Source organism: Mustela nivalis, assembly GCF_964662115.1.
Source record: "Mustela nivalis genome assembly, chromosome: 1".
Classification (NCBI taxonomy): Eukaryota; Metazoa; Chordata; class Mammalia; order Carnivora; family Mustelidae; genus Mustela; species Mustela nivalis.
In genome coordinates, this window is record NC_139020.1 from 94,599,952 (window position 1) to 94,625,557 (window position 25,606).

Below are 25,606 nucleotides of genomic sequence, written 5' to 3' on the forward strand. Positions count from 1 at the left end.
CAACCCTTGATGTTATAACTGATGCCATCTCCTCTAGAAAGAGCTCCTGAGGTCTTTTTCATGCTATTGGATTTCATTTCCAGAACTCAAGAAAGAGAGAGTCACAGAATTGTATCATTACAACCAAAACCAGGAATGTACTGGAGGGCAAGAGGTCAAGTTCATTTCTAATCTTCCCTGGAAGTTTTCCCATCATTATGAGTGACCTCATGGCTGGAAAGTTTGAATTTTTACTAAGAGCTATGAACAGAGAATGGCTTTAATTAAGGAAAAAGATAGTCAATAATTGTTGGTTTGACATTTATAAGACAATAATTCTGGTAAAATCATACTCCATGAGAGAAATGGAAAGTTCTGTTATGCTATTACCAGAAGCTGAGAATGAAATTAATTTAACTTGAAATAAATCTTCACAAAAGTTATAACAAACATACCGGGCAGCTTCTGAATATCTCTCTAGACATCTAAACACTGTTGCCTGGCGAAGATGATTTCGGAAATAAGCTGGGTTTAAAACAATGCTCCTGTAAGAAGATAAAAGAGATGCTAATGTTACTAGGTTTTTAAAAGTCAATTACTAGAATTGTACAGGAATGAAATAACATGTATTCAATTTTATGTACTATATATTTTAAAAGATACTAATGAATGAGACCATTTTCTTCCTGTAATTGTCAGTTAAGACAAATAAACAAGCATTATTGAAATTTTATCATGTTTACATGATAAAAGAATTTGATTTTTAGCACTGAATATCTTTTATAGATATGGCAGTGACAAAAAATGGAATCCAACTTATATTACATATGAGACATAATATTATTTTATTTGCTTATGTTAATAAATCAGGCAAAAATCAGAGGTTACTTATGGTATGTGTACTCATAATGAAGGACAAGGTTATTAGCTATTGAATTTCAATAAAAAGAAAGGAACTGGAATTTGGGTGGCATTGTAATTTGCACTCTATAATTAGGTTCTTAGTGAAATGAAAGGAATCTGTTCCATTCCTTTGGTCTTGACCTTGCCACTTTTGGTCAGGCCTTAATCACTTTGGATTTCATTTCTTCTTTATTGAAATTACAATGGCTTGGCTTGAGTATAAAATGAGGTATCTATCCTTATTTGTTGATTCTACCATCATCTAAGTTTTAGGGTCTCAATTAATGCCCAGATGAAAAGATGATCATTCCCTACCGGTGTTCTCGCCTGGAGATATACTGGTAGACATTTCCCTTCTTTCATTCATTGACAGCTAGGCACTGTTCAAGGCATTTGATGTAATGAGGTGAATTAGACAGATGTAGTCTATGGCTCATCACTGAATGGGGAGATTATTAATGAAAGTTTGAAATGTAGCTTCTACTAACAGAGTATTGTGTTACTGATGTGGGACAGAGAATGTTACAGAACCAATACAGTATTATGAAGCAAACTTTTTGTGAGCCTGTTTTAACAAGTTAATATGAATCACTTGGGATTAGTCCATTATTTAAGTAAGTGGTTTTTTGTCTTTTTTGAGAAATTCACAGAGCTTTGTGAGAATCAGATGTAAGCTATGTACTTCTGCCCAGAAAAATGTATCCAAACATAATTGCCTAAATTTAGGGAATTCATGTGATCCCTGAAGCCTAGTCATATCCAGATTGTAAGACATCCCAACAAAAATAATTCCATTCCCAGAACCATTGTTTATAGAAAGAATAAAGTAGAAAAGGAACATCTATCTGGCCCATGCAGAATCATAGAATTATGTGACGATGAGACGGATTGCTTGAACAACTTGTCTCACTTTAAACACAACTTCACAGAAACCAAAGAGGTTATGGGAACTTTCTAAAATCATACACAACAAATTAGCTGAAGAAGGGTTTCAAGTTTATTCTCTTTCCTATCTCTAGCCTCAGTACTTCATATCATACTTATGGCTTTTTGCATGATGATTTCTGAATTAAAGGGGCCTAAGTTAGTGATGTTTTATGTTACCCTATGACAAATAATTTGTACAAATGAATAATTAAACCCCCAGAATATACATTATTTCTTTTGGTGATTTCTGATTAAAATGTTGGAAATTTTAAAAAACTATTACGTGAGTCCTGTATCAATACTGAACTGCTAATATTTTATATTAATTTAGAAAAAGAGTATGTTTATATGTCTTATCCTTGTAAAAGTAATTTTGTAAAAGTAGATCAGAGGGAATAAGAGCAGAGCTCTGTCAAGGGCCTAGGTCTTCTGACTGACAAGAATTTTCTTTCACATCATAGTTAATTCTTCCCTTTAACTTTGTAATCATTCATTCACTGGTGCAATCTTACTAAGTGCCTACAAATGTGATGGGACAAAATCCTTACTGAATGGATGTTTCTAGCCTTTGACATCTCTTTGCCCATGATGTAGTATTCTGGCATTGCTGAGCTGTTCTCTAAGAATCTTGCTTTGTCAGACAAGTTCTTTCCCCCCCAACCCCCCCCCCAAGTTCTACTGATAAAAATGCAAAGATTGGAGAGAAGGATGGGGTGTGGTGGAAAAAAGGAGTAGGGAAGGAAAGGTTTAGTAGAAGAGGGAGGATGTAAAGGAACAGTCATCAAAATAGTTTGGGATGTAGGTGAAGGAGAAAATTTTCATGAGTAGTAAAGGGGGTTGATGAGATAAACATGGGAATTGTTTCCGTGTGACTTCTAAAAAGGATAGGTATTTTTAAAAATTGCTTGTAATTACATTTCTGGTGTTGAAGAAATGCAAGTAGAGAACACGAGCTTAGAAATTACTATTGCTAAACTGGAAGAGTTTCTTTTAATCATAATATAACGCTACATGGTACCATGTGAGTCACAGTTTTATCTGAGGGACTCCAAGAAGACCTGGACCCAGTCTGCCCTGAGAGGTGGAGGTATAATTATAAAGAAAAAAGTTTAGAAATTTGAGATGAGATATTATATTTGGCAATTTATTATTTTTGGCTCTCATAGCTATTGCAGAATTTACTGTGTGCTTATGATATGTCTTATTAGATATTTGGCAAAGAAATGCTAATGGGGATTATGAAGCCTAGTTTTTACACTTTTAGTAATTTATTTGATGCTTTCTAAAATAACATACCCTTATAAAGATGTATTTTATGTGCCTACAACTTGTAAAGGAAATGTTGATTTAGCTTTAAAAGTTCTTAATCATTTATCATTTGATGCCATTTGAGGAGCTATAGGAGGTAGTCTAAGACCAAAATGGACAATCTGATGGGGGCTATAGTGAAAAAAGAAACAAACAAACAAAAACCCCAGCAACCCTACAATTATAATCAGAGAGAGAAGAACTCTGTGCTGATGGGCCTGATTTTATCACAGAGGAAATAACTCCGATTTAGCTATGTTGATAGGGCTTTTGGCAAAAAACAAGATCATGTTAAAGAGAATAGCTAAATTGCAGAACTCATTGCATTTTTGTCAGAAGAATAGAGATAGTGTTAGTAACAGGTCATGATTGCTCATTGAACTGACTAGCACTGAACTGACTAGAATGAGATCATGTAAAATAATAAATATTATAATAGATAAATTCACTTGTCAATTTATTTTTCTCTTAGTGATTGATATGCCACTTCCATTATATGTAAGTTTATATGCACAGTTGGATCCATGGCTGGACTTTGTATCCCACACTTTTAATCCATCTATTTCTATGCAGAACAAATTTTTTTAATTATCGTCACTTTAAAATACATCTTAATTTCTGGAGGAGAAGAACTGCCTAATGCTGTCTTTCTGAAAAAAATTTGTTGTCTGGGATGTTTATTCTTCTTGATGAACTTTATAACCCTCATCTTTTAAAGTTACAGCATTTGGTGGGTTTTCATTGTGTTAAGAAAAAATGCATTCGATTAATTTTAGTTAGAATAGACATTTTTATACCATTGTCTTCCCATCCTGGGATGTGACTTTTCTCTTCTTCATTTAATATTTTTTCTCCAGTAATTTTTAACCTTCTTTTTCCTTTTTTAAAAACAGAGGTTTCACTAATTTCTTATTAAATTCTTAAATTTTAAAATTTTATGTGAGAATTATACATGAAAATATGTGTGAATGTGTATGCATGCATATATATATACTATGTATATATACATAAAACTATCTATACCTTATATGTGTATATATATATCTTACTACTTAAAACATGATCATCAGCACCTGAGAGTTCATTAGAAATGTAAAATCTTGATTCCCATATCAAACCTGCTCAATCTGCATTTTAACAAAACCCCCAAGTGAACTGTGTGCATCTTAAAGTTTGAAAGCATTGTATATATTCATAGTAAGAATGGGATTTTTCCCATTATTATCTAACTTCTTATTGCTAGCATTTACATATGTATTTTAAAAACATTTATTTATTTATTTATTTATTTATTTATTTATTTATTTATTTTAGTTTTTATTTTCTTTTTAAGATTTTATTTATTTATTTGACAGAGAGAGATCACAAGTAGGCAGAGAGGCAGGCAGAGAGAGAGGGGAAGTAGGCTCCCCGCTGAGCAGAGACCCCCCCGCCAACACCACCGCTGATGTGGGGCTTGATCCCAGGACCCTGCGACCATGACCTCAGCTGAAGGCAGAGGCTTAACCCACTGAGCCACCCAGGTGCTCCCAAAATATTTGTTTTTTATAGAACTACCCTATGACCCAGCAATCGCACTACTGGTTATTTACCCTAAAGATACAAATGTAGTGATTCGAAGGGACATGTGCACCTGAATGTTTATACCAGCAATGTCCACAATAACCAAACTATGGAAAAAACCATATCCATCAACAGATGAATGGATAAAGGAAATGTGGTATATATATACAATGGAATACTATGCAGCCATCAAAAGAAAGAAAATCTTGCCATTTGTAACGATGTGGATGGAACTAGAGGGTATCATGCTAAGTGAAGTAAGTTAATCAGAGAAAGACATATGTTCTCTCTGATATGAGGAATTTGAGAGGTAGGGCCAGGGGTCATGGGTAGTAGGGAGGGAAAAAAATAAAACAAGATGGGATAGGAGGGATACAAACCATAGGAGACTCTTAATAACACAAAGCAAACTGAGGGTTGCTGGCAGGGTGGGTGGGGTAGAGATAGGGTGGCTGGGTTATGGACATTGGGAAGGGTATGTACAATGCTGAGTGCTATGAAATGTGTAAGCCTCTTGGGTCACAGACCTGTATCCCTGGGGCAAATAATACATTATGTGTAAATAAAATATACTTATTTTTATATCCTTTTGACCTAATATTACAATAATTTAGTTCACATCATCTGCAAATAATGATGGTTGGTACTGCTTTTCAATATTTACATGTTTTTCTTCTCTTACTGCATATGTTACAATATCTTTAAAAGGAATTTAAGTAAGTAATCTAGGAATGATTTATTATTTCACAGATAATTGTGATTATGGATTGATATGAGAAACATTATTTTTCCAAGAGTTATTATTAGAAATAAATGTTTATTTTTTTCAAATATCCTTTAGATCTATCAACATGATCTTGTGGACTTTGTCCTTTGACTTTTTGTAGGGATGATTTGAATTAATTACTGACTCAAAGTAACACTCTAATTAATAAATAAATAATATTAAAGTCAAGGATTAAGAAAGTGAATAATAGAAGTATATCCAGGACAAAAAGTGAACAAACATAAAAATAAGGCTGTTCTATTATTATTATTGTTATTATTATTATAATACTGTGATTTTTATAAAATATTATGTTGGTATTGAGTTGCCAGAAGTTTTGAATTTTGGGGGTCTTTTAACCAAACCAAATGGCTTAGTTTTAGCCATTCCTTTCCCTATTCTTTCTTTTAGTACATTCAGTTCTACTTCATTTCTATTTTTGTATTTTATATTTTTGTCCTCCTTGGATTTTAATATTTCTCTTCTTATTCTTCACTTAATCTATTTATGTTTTCTTTCTGCATAAAGAAAGCATTTACAGCTATGATTATCTTTTACTGATTTTTCATTGATTTTGACTATATCCTTAAGAATGATAGAGTATATTTTATTCTCATAATTTTTCCCCTAGTCTTTAATTCCTCTTTGATTGAAAAATTATTTAGGATAGGACTGTTCAATTTCCAAGGGGTAGTCTTTTTTATTGTAACTCTTATTTTTAATTTCTCATTTTATTACAAAATAAACAGTATGTTGTACATTTCTGCTTTTCATATACATTACAATTAATAGATACAGGAGTTCGCAAACATTTTAATGCCATGTAGAAAAAATAATACATATCTCATTTGTAATGTATTGTTAGTTAGAAACTGCTATAAGGGAACTTATAAGATTTTTAATGATCTAAATAAAACTGCGAAATAGGTACCTGTTTCATTCAGTTTCCTTGGGAGATCTTTTTAGACTTAAATTTTAATGGTAATGATTGCTATTTCAAAATTCATTTTGTTTTTAAAGGCAATATTGATTTCATGTTCTTTGTTTTCCTCTTTATATTTATTCTCTAATTTTTAGAAAATTAACTTACTTTAATATACTTTTGACAGTTTTGTGAAGCATAAATTACATACAGTAGTATTCACCTTTTTTAAGTATATAGTTTGATACATTTTGACAAGTTTATAACCACACAACAATAAAGATATAGTATACTTCCAACTGCAACAAAAAGTCACAGTGGCGATAGGAGTTTCCTATCTTTTTCCCCAGAAACGGATATATTTTGCTTCTATTTCACCAGAAGCCATGGATTTTTGCCTGGACTTTGGGAATGAGAATGTTAGCTATCACTCCTTCAAGGGCTTAAAGTTTTAGCTTTTATAAGATTAGGGATCAGAAAAGTAATTTCTCATTTACACAAAGATGCCTAAATCCAAATCCCTTTCCCTTACTTGGTCAGTAGCAAGGTAAATTAGCATTGATTCATCCTCCTGAATGCCACTCCTTTTCTTTTTCTAGTAAAGTGTTGAAATATTCTTTAAGAAATGGTAGATCTGGGGCACCTGGGTGGCTCAGTGGGTTAGGCCTCGGCCTTCAGCTCAGGTCATGATCCCAGGGTCCTGGAATCGAGCCCCACATCGAGCTCTCTGCTCAGAGGGGAGCCTGCCTCCCCCTCGCTCTCTGCCTGCTTGTGATCTTGTCAAATAAATAGATAAAATCTTAAAAAAAAAAAAAAAAAAGAAATGGTAGATCTATTGGCGCATGGGTGGCTCAGTGGGTTAAAGCCTCTGCCTTCAGTTCAGGTCATGATCCCAGGGTCCTGGGATCAAGCCTCACCTCAGGCTCTCTGCTCAGCTTCCTCCTCTCTCTCTTTCTCTGCCTGCCTCTCTGCCTACTTGTGATCTCTCTCTGTCAAATAAATAAAATCTTAAAAAAAAACAAAAAGAAATGGTAGATCTAGAGATTTCCAAAAATGTGGATTATTTTAATTTCATCAAATAAGATATTCTTGTGGATAAGATGGTGACATTTATGCTGGATAATGGCATCATTCAGTAGATTATAACAAGCTAGACAACTGGTCAATAAAAATGAAGTATGGTCTGTGTTATTATGAAAGAGGGAATTTAATGCCTTGTCCTTAGCCTTTTTTGTGGACAATATTTCCATTAGTGACTAAGATTAAGTGATTGTAAGGATGTCTATAAAATTTTCAGATGGCATAAATTTTACCTAACAAGGAACTAATATCTGATGACAGAAGGAAAATTCAAGATGATCTGGATTGGTTAAAAATAAAAATCTTATGTTATAGATTTAAAAAGTCAGTTTACAAAGACAATCATAGTTTGAGAGTGACCACATGGAAAAAGTATGAATATTTTAATCACAAGCCCAATGTAAACACTATGACAGAAATACAAAAACTGCCCATAAATCTTACATTAAATCAATCAAATGCATTCTGTCCAAACAATAAATGATATTTTCACTAAATTGTGCCTTAGCCATATAATCTATTGAATTCATCTATAGTTCCAAGCATCTGTGAGAATAATCACCATACTGTAGTGTGTCTAGAGTATCTAGTGGGTTGGGAAAACATAGTGCATGAAGATATGGAACAAAATTGCTATGTCTAGAGAGTTAAATAAGATTAGTGGAGACTAAGTAAGTACTTTCCAAATACAAAGACCTGCCATGTGGAAAATAGAATAATTATTATATGCAATACCAGGTGAGGCCAGGCAAAACTCAGTATTATGAAGTTATTAATAGTTCAGTTCACAGAAGGAGGGAGCAATGATGCAATAGATTTTGAGAAGAGTTTTCCTTTTACTGGAATCATTTAAGTGATATTTAGAATGCCATCTGTCAAGATGTACAGAAGAAAGTCTTGAATGAGTAGGAGATTAGGCTAAATCACTTCCAAGTATATGTACAAAAATCCTTATAATATTTGCCAAGCACCATGAAGGGTCTGAGTTTCCCCCAGTTGTAAGCTTACAAGTTAGCCTAACATGGTTTCATGGATGATCACAGAATATACAAACCTCCAAAGCCAGAAACAAAGGACAGTTTCTTACAGCAATAGCAGTAGCCAGTCTCTAATCTCTTGTAGTACTGATTCTTTGAGTCACAATTCCCAGATGGCAATACAGAGAGAACCAGGAGACATTTTCACATGCAGTAGATTGCATTTTAAGAGAGGAATCCTGAGCTTAGAGGACATAAATCTTTTATAATAGGCTATAAGCATACCTGTCCTTAACTCTAGAGGAAGACACTATTGCCATCCTTTAAGGCTGTGAGCAGATCTGCCTTGGCTGTTTACTACCCAAGCACCTTTGAAAAGATAGTCCAGAGCAAAGCCTAGTCGGTACCTTGTTCACAAGACATGCAAAAATGTGGGAGGTCCATAGAAAACTGTTTTCCTACATAGATAACTTTTATTCAGATATTCAGGCACTATTTGTTTATATTCCTTCTATTAACAAAGGGTTCATAACAAGGTACAAATAGTTAAAATGTCATAGAAAAATGACAGGATAGCTAATATTGAAGAGTGAGTGATTATATTCTTACTTATTTATATTCTGTTCTAGGAGGAGTTTAAAATAGCTTATAGAATACATATAAGGTTAAATTAAAGTAAAAATAACTCGGGGAACAAAAGAAAAAAATAGATAAATTAAGCTATAAGAAAATAAAAAAACTTCTGTGCATCAAAGGACACTATCAATAGAGTGAAAAGGCAACACATGGAACAGCAGAAAATATTTGCAAATCATATATCTTATAAGGGGTTAATTTCCAGAAAATATAAGGAGTTCCTACAACTCAACAATGAAAAAAAACAAAGAACCCAAGTTAAGAATAAGCAAAAGACTTAAATAGACATTTCTCCAAAGAAGATATAGACATGGCTAATAAGCATATGAAAAGATGCTCAACATTACCAATCATTAAGGAAATGCAAATCAAACCCACAATGACAAACCACCTCACACTCATTAAAATGGCTACTATCAAAAAAACAGAAAATAGGGGTGCCTGGCTGGCTTAGTCAGTTAGGCGTCTGCCTTCAGCTTAGGGTCCTAAGATAGTGTCCTGATTCAGGCTCCCTGCTCAACGGGGAGCCTGCTTCTTCCTCTGCCTCTGCCCTTCCCCCTGCTTGTGCTCTCTGTCAAATAAATAAATAAAATCTAAAAAAAAATTAAAAACAAACAAACCAGAAAATAGTTAAGTGTTGATGAGGATGTAGAGAATTAGAACACTTGTGCATTGTTTGTCAGAATATGAAATGGTACAGCTACTATGGAAAACAGTATGGTAGTTCTCCAAGAATTTCAAAATAGAATTATAATACAATCCAGCAATTCCACTTCTGTGTATGTACCCCAAATAATTGAAAGCAGGATTTCAAAGATGTACTCCCACATTCACAGGAAAATTATTTACAATAGCCAAAATGTGGAAGCAACCCATGTCCATCGACAGATGAATGGATATTCATGATGTAGTATATACATACAGTGGAATACTATTCAGCCTGAAAAGAAAGGGAATTCTTACACATGCTACAATATGGGTGAACCATCAGGATATTATGCTAAGTTAAATGAGCCAATCACAAAAAGGCAAGTATTTATATGAGGTACCTAGGGTAGATAAATTCAGAGAGAGAGAAAGTAGAATGATGGTTGCCAGGGGCAGAGGTGAGAGGGAAATACAAAGTTGCTGTTTAATAGATAAGTTTAGTTTTGTAAGATGAAAACAGTGCTGGAGATAGACTGTATAGCAATGTGAATGTACGTAGTGTACACTTCAAGAATGTGTAAGATGGCAAATTTTATGTTACATGTGTTTTAGCACAACTAAAAATAAAAACAAAGCTGAAAGTGGAAAGCAATATTAAAAATAAAGATGCTAAGATGAAGCCTGGATGAAGTCACTACACAAAGTATTTCATAAGATCTTACAAGTTTGATTGGAATGGACTATATGTTGTTGTTGTTGTTGTTGTTTCTTGGTTTTCTGGTGGCTAATGGAAAGAGGGATGTATAGTTTGTTTTAAATAAGGCATTTGCTCAATTCAAATATTTTATAGTTTAATCAGAAAGATCACTTTATTCAAAATTACCCTATAATGTAACAGTCTATGGCCTCAGTAACAGATTTACTGTAAGGGATCTATATGGTTGCTTCTTAGAGCTTCTTTCAACAGGGATGTTATCTTAATACCAAATCTCAACCTAGTAACCTAAACTCCAGAGTAGGTGGAATGGGACTATAAGGAGCATGTATGCAATTGTATTGTCACTATGTAAGGATTCAGTGAAATCGTAGTGATTAGGTCTTAATTGGTCACTTGGTTCACTACAGAAGATACATCAAAAACTAATGATGGGGGAGGAGGAGTCAAGATGGTGAAGAAGTAGCAGGCTGAGGCTACATCAGGTAGCAGGAGATCAGTTAGATAGCTTATCTGAACATTGCAAACACCTACAAATCCAACGGGAGATTGAAAAGAACACCAATTCTAGAAACAAAAAATCAACCACTCAAAACCTTCCTGAAAAGCAGGACTGGCGGAGAAGTGAATCCAAAGCAAAGGGAAGATAGACCGCAGGGGGAGGGCCCGGCTCCAGGCAAGCGGCGGAGCAACAGAACACAAAATCAGGACTTTTAAAAGTCTGTTCTGCTGAGGGACATCGCTTCAGAGGCTAAACCAAGGTGAAGCCCACACGGGGTCAGCATGGGTCCCCAGGTCCCACAGGGTCACAGAAGGATTGGGGGTGTCTGCCGCAGAGCTTGAAGGTATTAGAACGGGGAAGCTGGCTACAGAGACAGAGCCAAGGAGTGAGCTCTCAGCTCGGGGTTACCTTGAACCGGTCACAGCCTGGGTGAGCTCAGAGCGCGGCCGGAGGCCAGGGAGATAGGAGTTATTGGACACTATTCTCTGAGGGCACACTGAGGAGTGGGGCCCCGAGCTCTTGGCTCCTCTGGGCCGGAGACTAGGAGGCTGCCATTTTCATTCCTGTCCTCCAGAACTCTATGGAAAGCATTCAGGGAACAAAAGCTCCCGAAAGCGAACCGGAGCGGATTACTCAGCCCGGCCCCTGGTAAGGGCAGTGCAATTCTGCCTGGGGCAAAGACACTTGAGAATCACTACAACAGGCCCCCTCCCCAAGAATATCAACAAGAAATCCAGCCAGGACCAAGTTCACTTACCAAGGAGTGCAGGTTCAATACCAAGGAGAGCAATGGAGTTCCAGAGGAGGAGAAAGCAAAGCACAGAACTCATGGCTTTCACCCCATAATTTTTTAGTCTTGCAGTTAATTTAATTTGTGTTTTTTCCTTTTCAATTTTTTTTCTTCTTCTGCTAAATTTTTTTAACTTTTACCCTTTTCTTTTTTTAACATTTTTTAAATAGTTTATCTAATATATGTGTATATATACAGTTTTTTTCTTCTTTATATTTTTTCTTCATTCATTTTCTTTTTTTAATTGTTTCTTTCTTTCTTTTTTTTTTTTCTGAACCTCTTTTTATCCCTGTTCTCACCCCAAGATTTAGGTTCTCTTCTGATTTGGTTAAAGTGTATTTTCCTGGGGTCTTTGCCACCTTTTTAGTTTTTACTTGCTCCTTCATATACTCTTATCTGGACAAAATAACAAGGCTGAAAAATTCACCACACACACAAAAAAAAACAAGAGACAGTACCAAAGGCTAGGGACCTAATCAATACAGACATTGGTAATATGTCAGATATAGAGTTCAGAATGACGATTCTCAAGGTTCTAGCCGGGCTTGAAAAAGGCATGAAAGATATTAGAGATGTCCTCTCTGGAGATATAAAAGCCCTTTCTGGAGAAACAAAAGAACTAAAATCTAAACAAGTTGAAATAAAAAACCGCTATTAATGAGGTGCAATCAAAAATGGAGGCTCTCACTGCTAGGATAAATGAGGCAGAAGAAAGAATTAGCGATAAAGAAGACCAAATGACAGAGAATAAAGAGGCTGAGCAAAAGAGGGACAAACAGCTACTGGACCATGAGGGGAGAATTCGAGAGATAAGTGACACCATAAGATGAAACAACATTAGAATAATTGGGATTCCAGAAGAAGAAGAAAGAGAGAGGGGAGCAGAAGGTGTATTGGAGAGAATTATTGGAGAGAATTTCCCTAATATGGCAAAGGGAACAAGCATCAAAATCCAGGAGATGCAGAGAACCCCCCTCAAAATCAACAAGAATAAGTCCATACCCTGTCACCTAATAGTAAAACTTACAAGTCTTAGTGACAAAGAGAAAATCCTTTAAGCAGCCCGGGAAAAGAAATCTGTAACATACAATGGTAAAAATATTAGATTGGCAGCAGACTTATCCACAGGGACCTGACAGGCCAGAAAGAACTGGCATGATAGATTCAGAGCACTAAATGAGAAAAACATGCAGTTAAGAATACTATATTCAGCTAGGCTATCATTGAAAATAGAAGGAGAGATAAAAGCTTCCAGGACAAACAATAATTAAAAGAATTTGTAAACACCAAACCAGCTCTAAAGGAAATATTGAAAGGGGTCCTCTAAGCAAAGAGAGAGCCTAAAAGTAATAGATCAGAAAGGAACAGAGACAATATACAGGAACAGTCACCTTACAGGCAATACAATGGCACTAAATTCATATCTCTCAATAGTTACCCTGAATGTTAATGGGCTAAATGCCCCAATCAAAAGACACAGGTTATCAGAATGGATAAAAAAACAAAACCCATCTATATGTTGCCTACAAGAAATTCATTTTAGACAAGAAGACACCTCCAGATTTAAAGTGAGGGGGTGGATAAGAATTTACCATGCTAATGGACATCAGAAGAAAGCAGGAGTGGCAACCCTTATATCAGATCAATTAGATTTTAAGCCAAAGACTATAATAAGAGATGAGGAAGGACACTATATCATACTCAAAGGATCTGTCCAACAAGAAGATCTAACAATTTTAAATATCTATGCCTCTAATGTGGGAGCAGCCAACTATATAAACCAATTAATAACAAAATCAAAGAAACACATCAACAATAATACAATAATAGTAGGGGACTTTATTAACACTCCCCTCACAGAAATGGACAGATCATCCAAGCAAAAGATCAACAAGGAAATAAAGGCCTTAAATGACACACTGGACCAGATGGACATCACAGATATATTGAGAACATTTCCACCCAAAGCAACAGAATACACATTCTTCTCTGGTACACATGGAACATTCTCCAGAATAGATCACATCCTGGGTCCTAAATCGGGTCTCAACTGGTATCAAAAGATTGGGATCATTCCCTGAATGTTTTCAGACCACAATGCTCTGAAGCTAGAACTCAATCACAAGAGGAAATTTGGAAAGAACCCAAATACATGGAGACTAAACAGCATCCTTCTAAAGAATGAATGGGTCAACCAGGAATTAAAGAAGAATTGAAAAAATTCATGGAAAGAAATGATGAAAACACAACAGTTTAAAATCTGTGGGACACAGCAAAGGCAGTCCTGAGAGGAAAATATATAGCGGTACAAGCCTTTCTCAAGAAACAAGAAAGGTATCAAGTACACAACCTAAACCTACACCTAAAGGAGCTGGAGAAATAACAAGAAAGAAATCCTAAACCCAGCAGGAGAAGAGAAATCATAAAGATTAGAGCAGAAACAATGAAATCGAAACAAAAAAAAAAAAAAACAGAGTGATCAATGAAACTAGGAGCTGGTTCTTTGAAAGAATTAATAAGATTGATAAACCCCTGGCCAGATTTATCAAAAAGAAAAGAGAAAAGACCCAAATAAATAAAATCATGAATAAAGAGGAGAGATCACAACTAACACCAAAGAAATACAGACAATTATAAGAACATACTATGAGCAACTCTGTGCCAACAAATTTGACAATCTGGAAGAAATGGATGCATTCCTAGAGACATATAAACTACCACAACTGAACCAGGAAGAAATAGAAAACCTGAACAGACCCATAACAAGTAAGGAGATTGAAACAGTCATCAAAAATATCTAAACAAACAAAAGCCCAGGGCCAGACTGCTTCCCGGGAGAATTCTACCACACATTTAAAGAAGAACTAATTCCTATTCTCCTGAAACTGTTCCAAAAAATAGAAATGGAAGGAAAACTTCCAAACTCATTTTATGAGGCCAGTATCACCTTGATCCCCAAACCAGACAAGGATCCCATCAAAAAAGAGAACTACAGACCAATATCCTTGATGAACACAGATGCGAAAATTCTCACCAAAATACTAGCCAATAGGGTTCAACAGTACATTAAAAGGATTATTCACCACAACCAAATGGGATTTATTCCAGGGCTGCAAGGTTGGCTCAATATCCACAAATCAATCAGTGTGATACAACACATCAATAAAAGAAGAACAAGAACCATAAGATACTCTCAATAGATGCTGAAAAAGCATTTGACAAAGAATAGCATCCCTTCCTGATCAAAACTCAGTGTAGGGATAGAGGGCACATACCTCAATATTATCAAAGTCATCTATGAAAAACCCACCGCAAATATCATTCTCAATGGAGAAAAACTGAAAGCTTTTCTGCTAAGGTCAGGAACACGGCAGGGATGTCCATTATCACCACTGCTATTCAACATAGTACTAGAAGTCCTAGCCTCAGCAATTAGACAACAAAAGGAAATTAAAGGCATCCAATTCGGCAAAGAAGAAGTCAAACTAAACTCTTTGCAGATGATATGATACTATATGTGGAAAACCCAAAAGACTCCACTCCAAACCTGCTAGAACTTGTACAGGAATTCAGTAAAGTGTCAGGATATAAAATCAATGCACAGAAATCAGTTGCATTTCTCTACACCAACAACAAGACAGAAGAAAGAGAAATTAAGGAGTCAATCCCATTTATAATTGCCCCCCAAACTATAAGATACCTAGGAATAAACCTAACCAAAGAGGCTAAGAATCGATACTCAGAAAACTATAAAGTACTCATGAAAGAAATTGAGGAAGACACTAAGAAATGGAAAAATGTTCCATGCTCTTGGATTGGAAGAACAAATATTTTGAAAATGTCTATGCTACCTAAAGCAATCTACATATTTAATGCAATTCCTATCAAAATGCCATCCATTTTTTTCAAAGAAATGAAACAAATAACCCTAAAATTTATATGGAACCAGAAAAGACCTCGAATAGCCAAAGGAATATTGAAAAAGAAAGCCAAAGTTGGTGGCATCACAATTCCAGACTTCAAGCTCTATTACAAAGCTGTCATCATCAAGACAGCATGGTAATGGCACAAAAATAGACACATAGATCAATGGAACAGAATAGAGAGCCCAGAAATAGACCCTCAACTCTATGGTCAACTAATCTTCGACAAAGCAGGAAAGAATGTCCCATGGGAAAAAGACAGCCTCTTCAATAAATGGTGTTGGGAAAATTGGACAGCCACATGCAGAAAAATGAAATTGGACCATTTCATTACACCACACACAAAAATAGACTAAAATGGATAAAAGACCTCAATGTAAGAAAGGAATCCATCAAAATCCTTGAGGAGAACACAGGCAGCAACCTCTTCAACCTCAACCGCAGCAACATCTTCCTAGGAACATTGCCAAAGACAAGGGAAGCAAGGGCAAAAATGAACTATTGGGATTTCACCAAGATCATAAGCCTTTGCACAGCAAAGGAAGCAGTTAACAAAACCAAAAGACAACTGACAGAATGGGAGAAGATATTTGCAAACAACATATCAGATAAAGGGCTAGTGTCCAAAATCTATAAAGAATTTAGCAAACTCAACACCCAAAGAACAAATTATCCAATCAAGAAATGGGCAGAAGACATGAACAGACATTTCTGCAAAGACGACATCCAGATGGCCAACAGACACATGAAAAAGTGCTCCACATCAGTTGGCATCAGGGAAATACAAATCAAATCCACAATGAGATATCACCTCACACCAGTCAGAATGGCTAAAATTAACAAGCCAGAAAATGGCAGATGCTGGTGAGGATGAGGAGAAAGGGGAACCCTCCTACACTGTTGGTGGGAATGCAAGCTGGTGCAACCACTCTTGAAAACAGCTTGGAGGTTCCTCAAAAAGTTGAAAATAGAACTACCCTATGACCCAGCAATTGCACTACTGGGTACTTACCTTACTAAAAGATACAAACATAGTGATCTGAAGGGGCACATGCACCCAAATGTTTTTAACAGCAATGTCTACAATAGCCAAACTATGGAAAGAATCTAGATGTCCATCAACAGATGAATGGATAAAGAAGATGTGGTATATATACACAATGGAATACTATGCAGCCATCAAAAGAAATGAAATCTTGCCATTTGCAACGACGTGGTTGGAACTAGAGGGTATCATGCTTAGCAAAATAAGTCAATCGGAGAAAGACAACTGTCATATGATCTCCCTGATATGAGGAAGTGGAGATGCAAGATGGGGGGTTAAGGGGGTAGGAGAAGAATGAATGAAATAGATGGGATTGGAAGGGAGACAAACCATAAGTGACTCTTAATTTCACAAAACAAACTGAGGGTTTCTGGGGGGAGGGGGTTTGGGAGGTGGGGGGTGGGCTTATGGACATTGGGGAGGGTATGTGCTATGGTGAGTGCTGTGAAGTGTGTAAACCTGGCGATTCACAGACCTGTACCCCTGGGGATAAAAATACATTATATGTTTTTAAGAAATAAAAAAAAATAAAAGAAAAAGAATAAAAAAAAACAACTAATGATGTACTACATGCTGATTAATTGAATTTGAATTTAAAAAATGAAGAAACAGAATTTTACCAAAAAATTTTCAATTTTTTAAAAAATAATGAAAAACTAAAATAAAGTATAACAGTCCATAATTTATTTAGAAGAATTGAGAAGTCAATGACTTCATTTTAAATATTTCCCATTGACAAGTGAGTTAGAACAATAGAATGACCCAGTTTAACAGTATGTGGGAGAAATGAACTACTTCATGAAGATTAGAGCATAAAATCAGAATTAAAGGCATTGGTTTTTGAAATAAGAAAATTATAGTAGAAAAGCACATAGCTCTGCCAAAAAAAAAAAAAAAATAGTAGCAGCGCATTTTCTGGAAAAGCATGAAAGTAAAATCTAACTTTTTAGGAAAACAACAAGAAATCATTCTTAAATTACTTCTTGAAATCCCAGCATGTACATGCACAACAGAAAACAAGTTTAGAGAGGACAAACAGGACTAATTCAAACATTATCCCTGATGTTTTGCAGCTCCAATTACCATTAATTACATGTGGAAAATATTAAATTACTCAAATGAGCAACACTTGTTGTATCATGCTTAGCGAAATAAGTGAAATTTCTTGACATAATCAAAAGTCAGTGGGATAAATGTTTGAAAATTTTGCTATATTGTCACAGTATTGAAAAATAGTCAGAAGGGGAATATTATATTGTCTTGATTATAGAATTAATAATAAACATATATTAAAGAATGATGAGGATCTATGTTTAAGTATGAGATTTCCTCATTTAGAAAAATAGAATGAAGAGTAAGGATGCAAATAATAAATTTGATAGGTCTTTAATATCAAGAAATAGGAAACTTTAAAAGGAGGCCTCCTAAGGCTTTTTAGCCTTCTATATTCTTTATCAACATAAATATCACTGGTTAACATGCAACAAATAATCATCAAAAATAAGTATGACATCCTAGTAGATCTTTACAAATGTGCAACAATATGTCTTTTTGAGCAAGGGGAACATTTATTTTTCTTTACATTCCTTTTATGTTTTAACTCTGTATTCATTGGAGACCTCTCCATAATGGAAAGTAATGCTCACCAATATTATTTATCTTTATATATACACACATAGAAAATTTCTGACACATATTGGACACTCAATGAACATTTATGGATTAAAATGCTACTGAGTGACTGAATAAACTTTTCCTTGGGAGACAAAAGAGAACCTAATCTTATCTAAGATCCATCAATGAGATCTACACCTCTTATGAACTCAATATACCAAGGGCCCTCTCTATTGCCTTTTGCATTTATATCCCAGTTGGACATCAGATTTACACAATTTCATCACTCCTACCTGTATGCAGATGTGATCAGTAATGAAAGGCAGTTTATGTAATTAAAGGTTATAAAGATCCAGACAGATAAGTAGGCCCTTTGGAAAAAAATTTCAATACAGCATTATTTTTCACAATTTTACACCCAAAGAAAAAACTCCACATTTTTGTAGACTCTAATTGTGTCTTGGTTTTTTTTTTTTTTCTCCATCTGTCAAATGCTCGGATAGAGTAAGCATGAAATGGTTTCCCATTTATTTTTCATCTACATTGTAATCCAAAAAGACTATCTAGTAAAGGCTGTTAGTAAATCACTTGGTCAGCTCTCCCAACAAAACTATCTTTGAGTAATACAGTATATCAACCTATCTTTTGACATTTTCATTTTTTGTTCTTGACATTTTCTCTTAAAAAATAATACAGTGTTGGCCCTATTATCTTTTCTTGATAATAAAAATGTTGATACTGGCTATCAACTTTTTTGTAGAAAAGCTATCAAGATTCAGAGACAAAGATGTAGATGTAAGGCTCTATTCATTTGTCTATGTAGTTTGAGGGGGAGGAGGGTAGAGCAGTGGTGTTGGTGGGTTAAGAACAGCATGACAAATATCACATGTATTTTTCTATTCTCTGTGTTGCTGGGGTGGGATGCATTTTAGAATGCTTACTTTGGAAAGTACAATTAATAAATTCTCCTCTGTTCTAACCTATCAGAATTACTTATGATTCATTCAGCAATTATTGAGTATAAACCACATTCCACACACTAAACAGGTTCTAAAAAAAAGAGCCTGAAGGGTAAATGCGTACTTAAACTAAGATTTGGGGTAGCCCTATTGTATGGAAATAGGTGTCTTCCTGCATTTTATTATTTTTTTTTTAATGCTGCCTTCAACTGGCAATTACATAAGAATCCTTAAAATGAACCTAAATAAATTATAGTGGCTTCTGTAGTTTCACTGGATAATGACATGGGATGTGTATTTCTTTTAGAATTTGATAATTAGAGGGATTTTTTGATAGCAGAATCAAAGCTATTTGCATTTTATCAAATATTAATGTTGCTCATACTAACATCATGATTTCTTGGTCTGAAGACTAATAAATGACATCCAGATAACAATATTTTACCTACTATAAACCCCCCTGTAGCTCCCAAATCAAAGAAATATTACTGCAACACTTTATAAAATAGTTGGACTTTTGACAATTGTCCATGATTTCCCTTTGATGAATTAAGAAAATCAGTGGGATCATACCACAATGGGCACTGTATTTATGTATAAAGTGTCCATTCTGCCTAAATCTTTAGATTAAAGCCAAAATTTGATTGGATATGGACTTTGATTATGGGAAAAGCTCCCAATGTTCGATCCAATGTTTAGTTATAGGCCAAATTACCATTACTGAAAGTGACTCCAATTAAGGAAGTCTACTAATTACTAACACTATAAATAAGAATGTTAATGGTTTCTCTTTGAAATACAAAGGGATTTTCTAATGTGTTTATTACTTCTTTCTTTATTGACAAATCTCCACTTTTTATAACCTATTCTCTTTGACTCAAAGTGTAGAGTTGCAATCTGTAGTGACTTGTACCAAATAAAGTTTCATAGCATATTACTTTGGAAAGAATAAATTTTCCAGATATTTTTAAAAGTGCTACCTTTTCTGTAAATATAATGGCAACAGCATGTATCATGCTCCTTTTGTTTAAAAAAGTTATGTTAGATACCAAGGAACTAAGCCCAAAATGAAAGTTTCAGCCCAATTGTGAAAAATTATATAGATACTCATATAACCAACAATAAATGAGTTGAACTTGAAACAGTTAATTGGGGGATGTATAACAAAAAAGGTGGAAAAACAAAAGCCTTGGGCAAAGGGTCTTCAATGATAGGAAAATGTAAAACTTAGAAGGAAGTCAGGAAGAAATGTATTTTGAGCTGCATGTTAAAATGGTTACATTTAGGGAAAAAAGGCAAAAAAATTCAACCTGGAAAAGTGTACCCCCAAATTACTGGGTGGTAGAGGATATCAAAAACTGCCATGTAAATTTGCTTGAATAAAGTAATAAATTGACTATCGAGAAAGGCAGAAGCCCAATAAGGATCTGCTCATTAGTTAAAGGATTTTTAATTTTATGGAAGAAATTAACAATGCTTCACAGATTACTAAACAAGCACATGATGAAAACATGTTTTAAGAAGACAACTACGGGGCGCCTGGGTGGCTCAGTGGGTTAAGCCGCTGCCTTCGGCTCGGGTCATGATCTCGGGGTCCTGGGATCGAGTCCCGCATCGGGCTCTCTGCTCAGCAGGGAGCCTGTTTCCCCTCTCTCTCTCTCTGTACTAACATTGCAAAAGCCATAGCAGGCAAAACTTCAGAAATCAAGTCATTGATATTAAACTGTTCTAGTATTCATTGAGTGTATTCTTTACCATTGTATATACTTGTTCCCCCCACCCTCAAATGATAAATCTCAACACCTGAGTGAATGTCTTTTTAATATTTGGCGTGATGAGACAGGATACATACATAAAGCACTTCTCTCTCAAAGTATGCTGACTGTCCTGATGAAAAGAACTTGAGCTGGGTGCCTGGGTGGCTCAGTGGGTTAAAGCCTCTGCCTTTGGCTCAGGTCATGATCCTGGGGTCCTGGGATCGAGCACCATGTCAGGCTCTCTGCTCCACGGGGAGCTTGCTTCCTCCTCTCTTTCTCTGCCTGCCTCTCTGCCTACTTGTGATCTCTGTCTGTCAAATAAATAAATAAAGTCTTAAAAAAAAAAGAGAGAAAAGAACTTGTGCCATTGTATGCATTTGTGAGCTGACTTAGCTGCTGTTCATGGAACACCATGTTTTACATGGAAGAACTACTAACAAATGGATTATCAGACTTCAAGTTTGGCAGACTTTTTTTGAAAATGAAATAAGTGTACCTGTCACTTAAAGAAACACAACTGACAGCATTTATTGCCAGTGTTAGAAGTTTGAGCTTTCAAGCAAAGATTAGAATTTTGGAAAACATATCTGTCACTATGAGCTTGACAGCCACCCAATGCTTAACAACCTTCTGACGAGATTGGTGATACTAACACGTACAATTTAAAATATATACTATTGCATAATAGAAATTTGCAAATAATGCAATATTTTCCAAATAACCAAAGTATGATATTACTAAATCATAATAATCCATTCAAAGTATAAGAAAAACCAATGGCTTTCAATGTAAGAGTTTAAGTTGATTGATAATGGTTCCAGAATCCACATTATAATTAGTCTTTCAGAAACTTTCACTTGTCAAGTCTTGGGGTAGTATCAAAGAAGAATATTCAGTATTATCTGAAAAGTCTGTTAACATTTCCTTTCCTTTTCTAATTATGCATCTGTGTCAGATTGGATTTTCTTCATACAGTGCAAACACATGGCAACAGATTGAATACAGAATCAGGTATGAGAACTCAGTTTCATTTTATGATACCATACATTAAATAGATTTTCAACATGTAAAACAAGGATATTCTCTATGTATTTTTAAAAATATAGCTATTTTTAATAAAATATATATTTTATGTTAACACGTAATGGGTTTATTATTTGTAAATGAATAACTAAAAATTTTTAAATTTCTGTATTTTAGTTTTTAATATAGATATATATAACCCAAATAAATTAAAAGCTCTTTTTTGGATCCTCAATAACATTTAAAAATAGAATGGTTCGTAAGGCCAGTTTGAGGACTACTGTATAAACAAAAAGTCAAAATTTGAATGAAGGCTCTACCTATAAGAATGAAGAAGACGCACATAGGAGATATTTGTTTAATAATTTGCACTATACCATGCCACCATTTTGCCGTTTTTTAAAACCAAAAATATCTCTGTCTCCTTTTTTGGGGTACATACATTTGATGTCTCAATGTTATTCTCATATTTTTTTCTTTCCACAAAAACCAAGTTTCTATAAGAAAGTCTTACAGGAAACAAAGGTCTAAAAAATGAAAAGATTAAAATTAATTATATAGTGAAGTTATATATTAGATCTCTTTCATCTACTGATCTTTCGTAAAACACCACAAAAATAGCAAATACTGTTTTTGTAAAATTAACTGTCTTGTGTAAGTTAACTGTCTTGTGTAAAAGTTGTATTTGCTAACAAAAGCTTAATAATTGATAATATCATGGCATCTGGGGGGATCAGTTGTTAAGCATCTGCCTTTGGCTTAGGTCATGATCCCAGGGTCCTGGGATCAAGCCCCTCATCACGCTCCCTGCTCAGTGGGAAGCCTGTCTCTCCCTTGCCCACTCCCCATGCTTGTGTTTCCTCTCTTGCTGTGTCTCTGTAAAATAAATAAAATCTTAAAAAATAATTGATAGAATCATATGAACATTTTTATCAATTAGAAAATTATTTTGTGTCAGGTAACCTATGAAAGTCATGTGGTCTGCACTTCCTCTAGTGAGAAAGATTCCCTTTGTTTGTTTGTTTGTTTTTGTTTTGTTTTGTTGGGTGAATATTTTATTTATTTATTTGACAGAGAGAGAGAGAGTGAGAGCACGAGTAGGCAGAGTGGGCAGGCAGAGGCAGAGGGAGAAGCAGACTCCCCAGTGAGCAGGGATCCCGATGCGAGGCTTGATCCCAGGACCCTGGGATCATGACCGGAGCGGAAAGCAGATGCCTAACCGACTGAGCCATCCAGGAGCCCCCAGTGAGGAAGATTCTTAAGAATTACATGTGACAGCTATAACCTGTGAGCAAAGTTATAGGGAGTTCCATAAATGAGACATTTCTCTCATTCATGGGAATTGTGCATTAGTACTCTTGGTCTGTTCTCCAAGAACCTTGTGGAAGTCAAAAGTAGGGTAACAACCAGCAATAACCAGTAGATTCACAATCTAAAGAGAGGTCCTGACTGGTAGATGTATTGTTGCATAAGAATACTGCTCCATTATATTAATATACTGCTTCCTCATTTACCACTTAACATATGGTTGCTCTTCAGACGTCTATGAAGGATAAGGAAAGGTCACAGGGCCGAGAGAGAATAAACAGAAGGAATATTTGCCATAGTAACAGATGAGGAGATGAGGGAGGGTTTAGGTAAATATAGCAGTAATAGTATAACTCCAGGATTTGCAAAATGCTATTTGAGGTTAACACAATGTTGTCAGTGATATAAAATGTCCAGATCCATGAAATACATGTTCCTGAACTGTGAAAAGTAAAATGGATACCAGACTGGTACATATATTTATAAGGTAGTCAGCTCTTCTAAGGTAATAGAGTCATGCTAGTCAGGCACACTCAACAAGAGATTTCTACCTGGAAAAGAAGCAAAGAGAAAATTTAAAATATCAAACACAGGCTGGCAAGAGCTATAAAATGATAAGGGGTTGGCATCTAGGACATGTTTTTTACCTGCTCCAGTAAAAACTGGTCTGCACAAAGTTTGTCTCCTGCTGCTTGTGGCCTTATATGTAGTGACTTCTCTAGGCCAAATATCCCAGAGAAGGTCTTTAGGACTGAAATGGTGGGGGAAAACATCAAGGACAGTTGCTTCAAGAATAAGACAAAATATCAATTTTACAGTTTTGCCTGGGTAAGGAAGATTCATAAGAGTAAGCTTGAATTTCTTAAAATGGTGTTCATTAAATTTGGAAATGTGGGTAGTCCTCCAGTTTTCCTCGAAGTTAGTTATTTTTAACATTTTTGGACATAGAGTATTCATCGGTTCTTTCTGTTTTCTTAGACTTCCTCAATTTTAGCTCTGGTCTTGACTTATTTTTCTTTTCTTTTCTTTTTCTCTTCTCTTTTCTTTCTGTATATAGTATATATTTTTTAAGATTTATTTTTTAATTTAGAGATTGGGGAGAGGCAAAGGGAGAGGAAGAGAGACCCTCAAGAAGACTCCCTGCACAGGGGTCTGTTGTGGGGTCTTTATCTCAGAACACTGAAATCATGATCTGAGCTGATATCAAGAGTTAGATGCTTAACTGACTAAGCCACCTAGGCACCCATTGACTTTACTTCATTTTCTAACTACTTATCTGGAAATTTTTGCATGTACAGGTAATAAACTAGAAGGCTAAAAACAATTATCAAAATGGTTTTCACTTTGTTGATAACCATTAGATGGACTGATCACCCACTGTATTAAACAGAGCAAAGGTACACATGAAAATAAGTTAGTGAATTTTCTACTTGTAAAATTTCAGAATTAATCCTTGAAAATCTAGAATTATTTAAAAAAATCAATTGATCTTGCAGGAAGTAGAAACAAACATATTTCATCTGCTCTCATTAATCAAACTTACCCCAGTCCACACCAATTACAAGTTTTAGAACATTTCAAAATTTCAAGTATGTGGCTGCTTTTAATATCTCAGTGAGAATTTACAGAGAAAGAAGTTGCAGAAATGCTTAATGACTTGTTCATTCCTTCAGACTAGATTTTAGAGCTGGTGTATTAGAAAATGGGAAACAAATATAAAAAAAAATCTTGAAATAACATAGGAATAAATCCAACTAGAAGGAGTGCAGGCTTTTTACCATTTTCAAGGACCGAACTGAACGACATTTCCTGAGGCAGTATTCGGCATGGGAATTGTGCATTAGTACTCTTGGTCTGTTCTCCAAGAACCTTGTGGAAGTCAAAAGTAGGGTAACAACCAGCAATAACCAGTAGATTCACAATCTAAAGAGAGGTCCTGACAGATAGATGCATTGTTGCATAAGAATACTGCTCCATTATACTAATATACTGCTTCCTCATTTATGAATCGTTTCTATATCAATGAGTAAATAGAAAAGAAAGATAAAAGTCAAATGAATACTGACTCCAGAGTTAAGAGTAAGCTAAATTATTAGAAGAGAAGAAGTAGAAGCTAGGATGAGACATAAAACATCAAGAAAGATGATTATAAATTAAAATGCAGTCAACTTGAATATAAGGGTAGACGATGACCTGTCTGGGTTAAGATCCATGGGAGGAATGGTAAAGTGTAATGGAGGTAATACAGTAACGCTGAAGGC

General features: G+C 35.1%; 1 protein-coding gene across 3 annotated transcripts in view; it reads right to left on the minus strand.

The window, feature by feature from the left end:
* Positions 1–25,606, minus strand: part of SPATA16 (spermatogenesis associated 16) — a 253,671-nt gene that overhangs the window by 127,117 nt on the left and 100,948 nt on the right. For all 3 annotated transcript variants that reach the window (XM_082688992.1, XM_082688990.1, XM_082688991.1), the window contains exon 4: positions 435–524. In XM_082688992.1, coding sequence (XP_082545118.1) covers positions 435–524 — 90 coding nt within the window. The remainder of the gene's footprint in view (positions 1–434; positions 525–25,606) is intronic.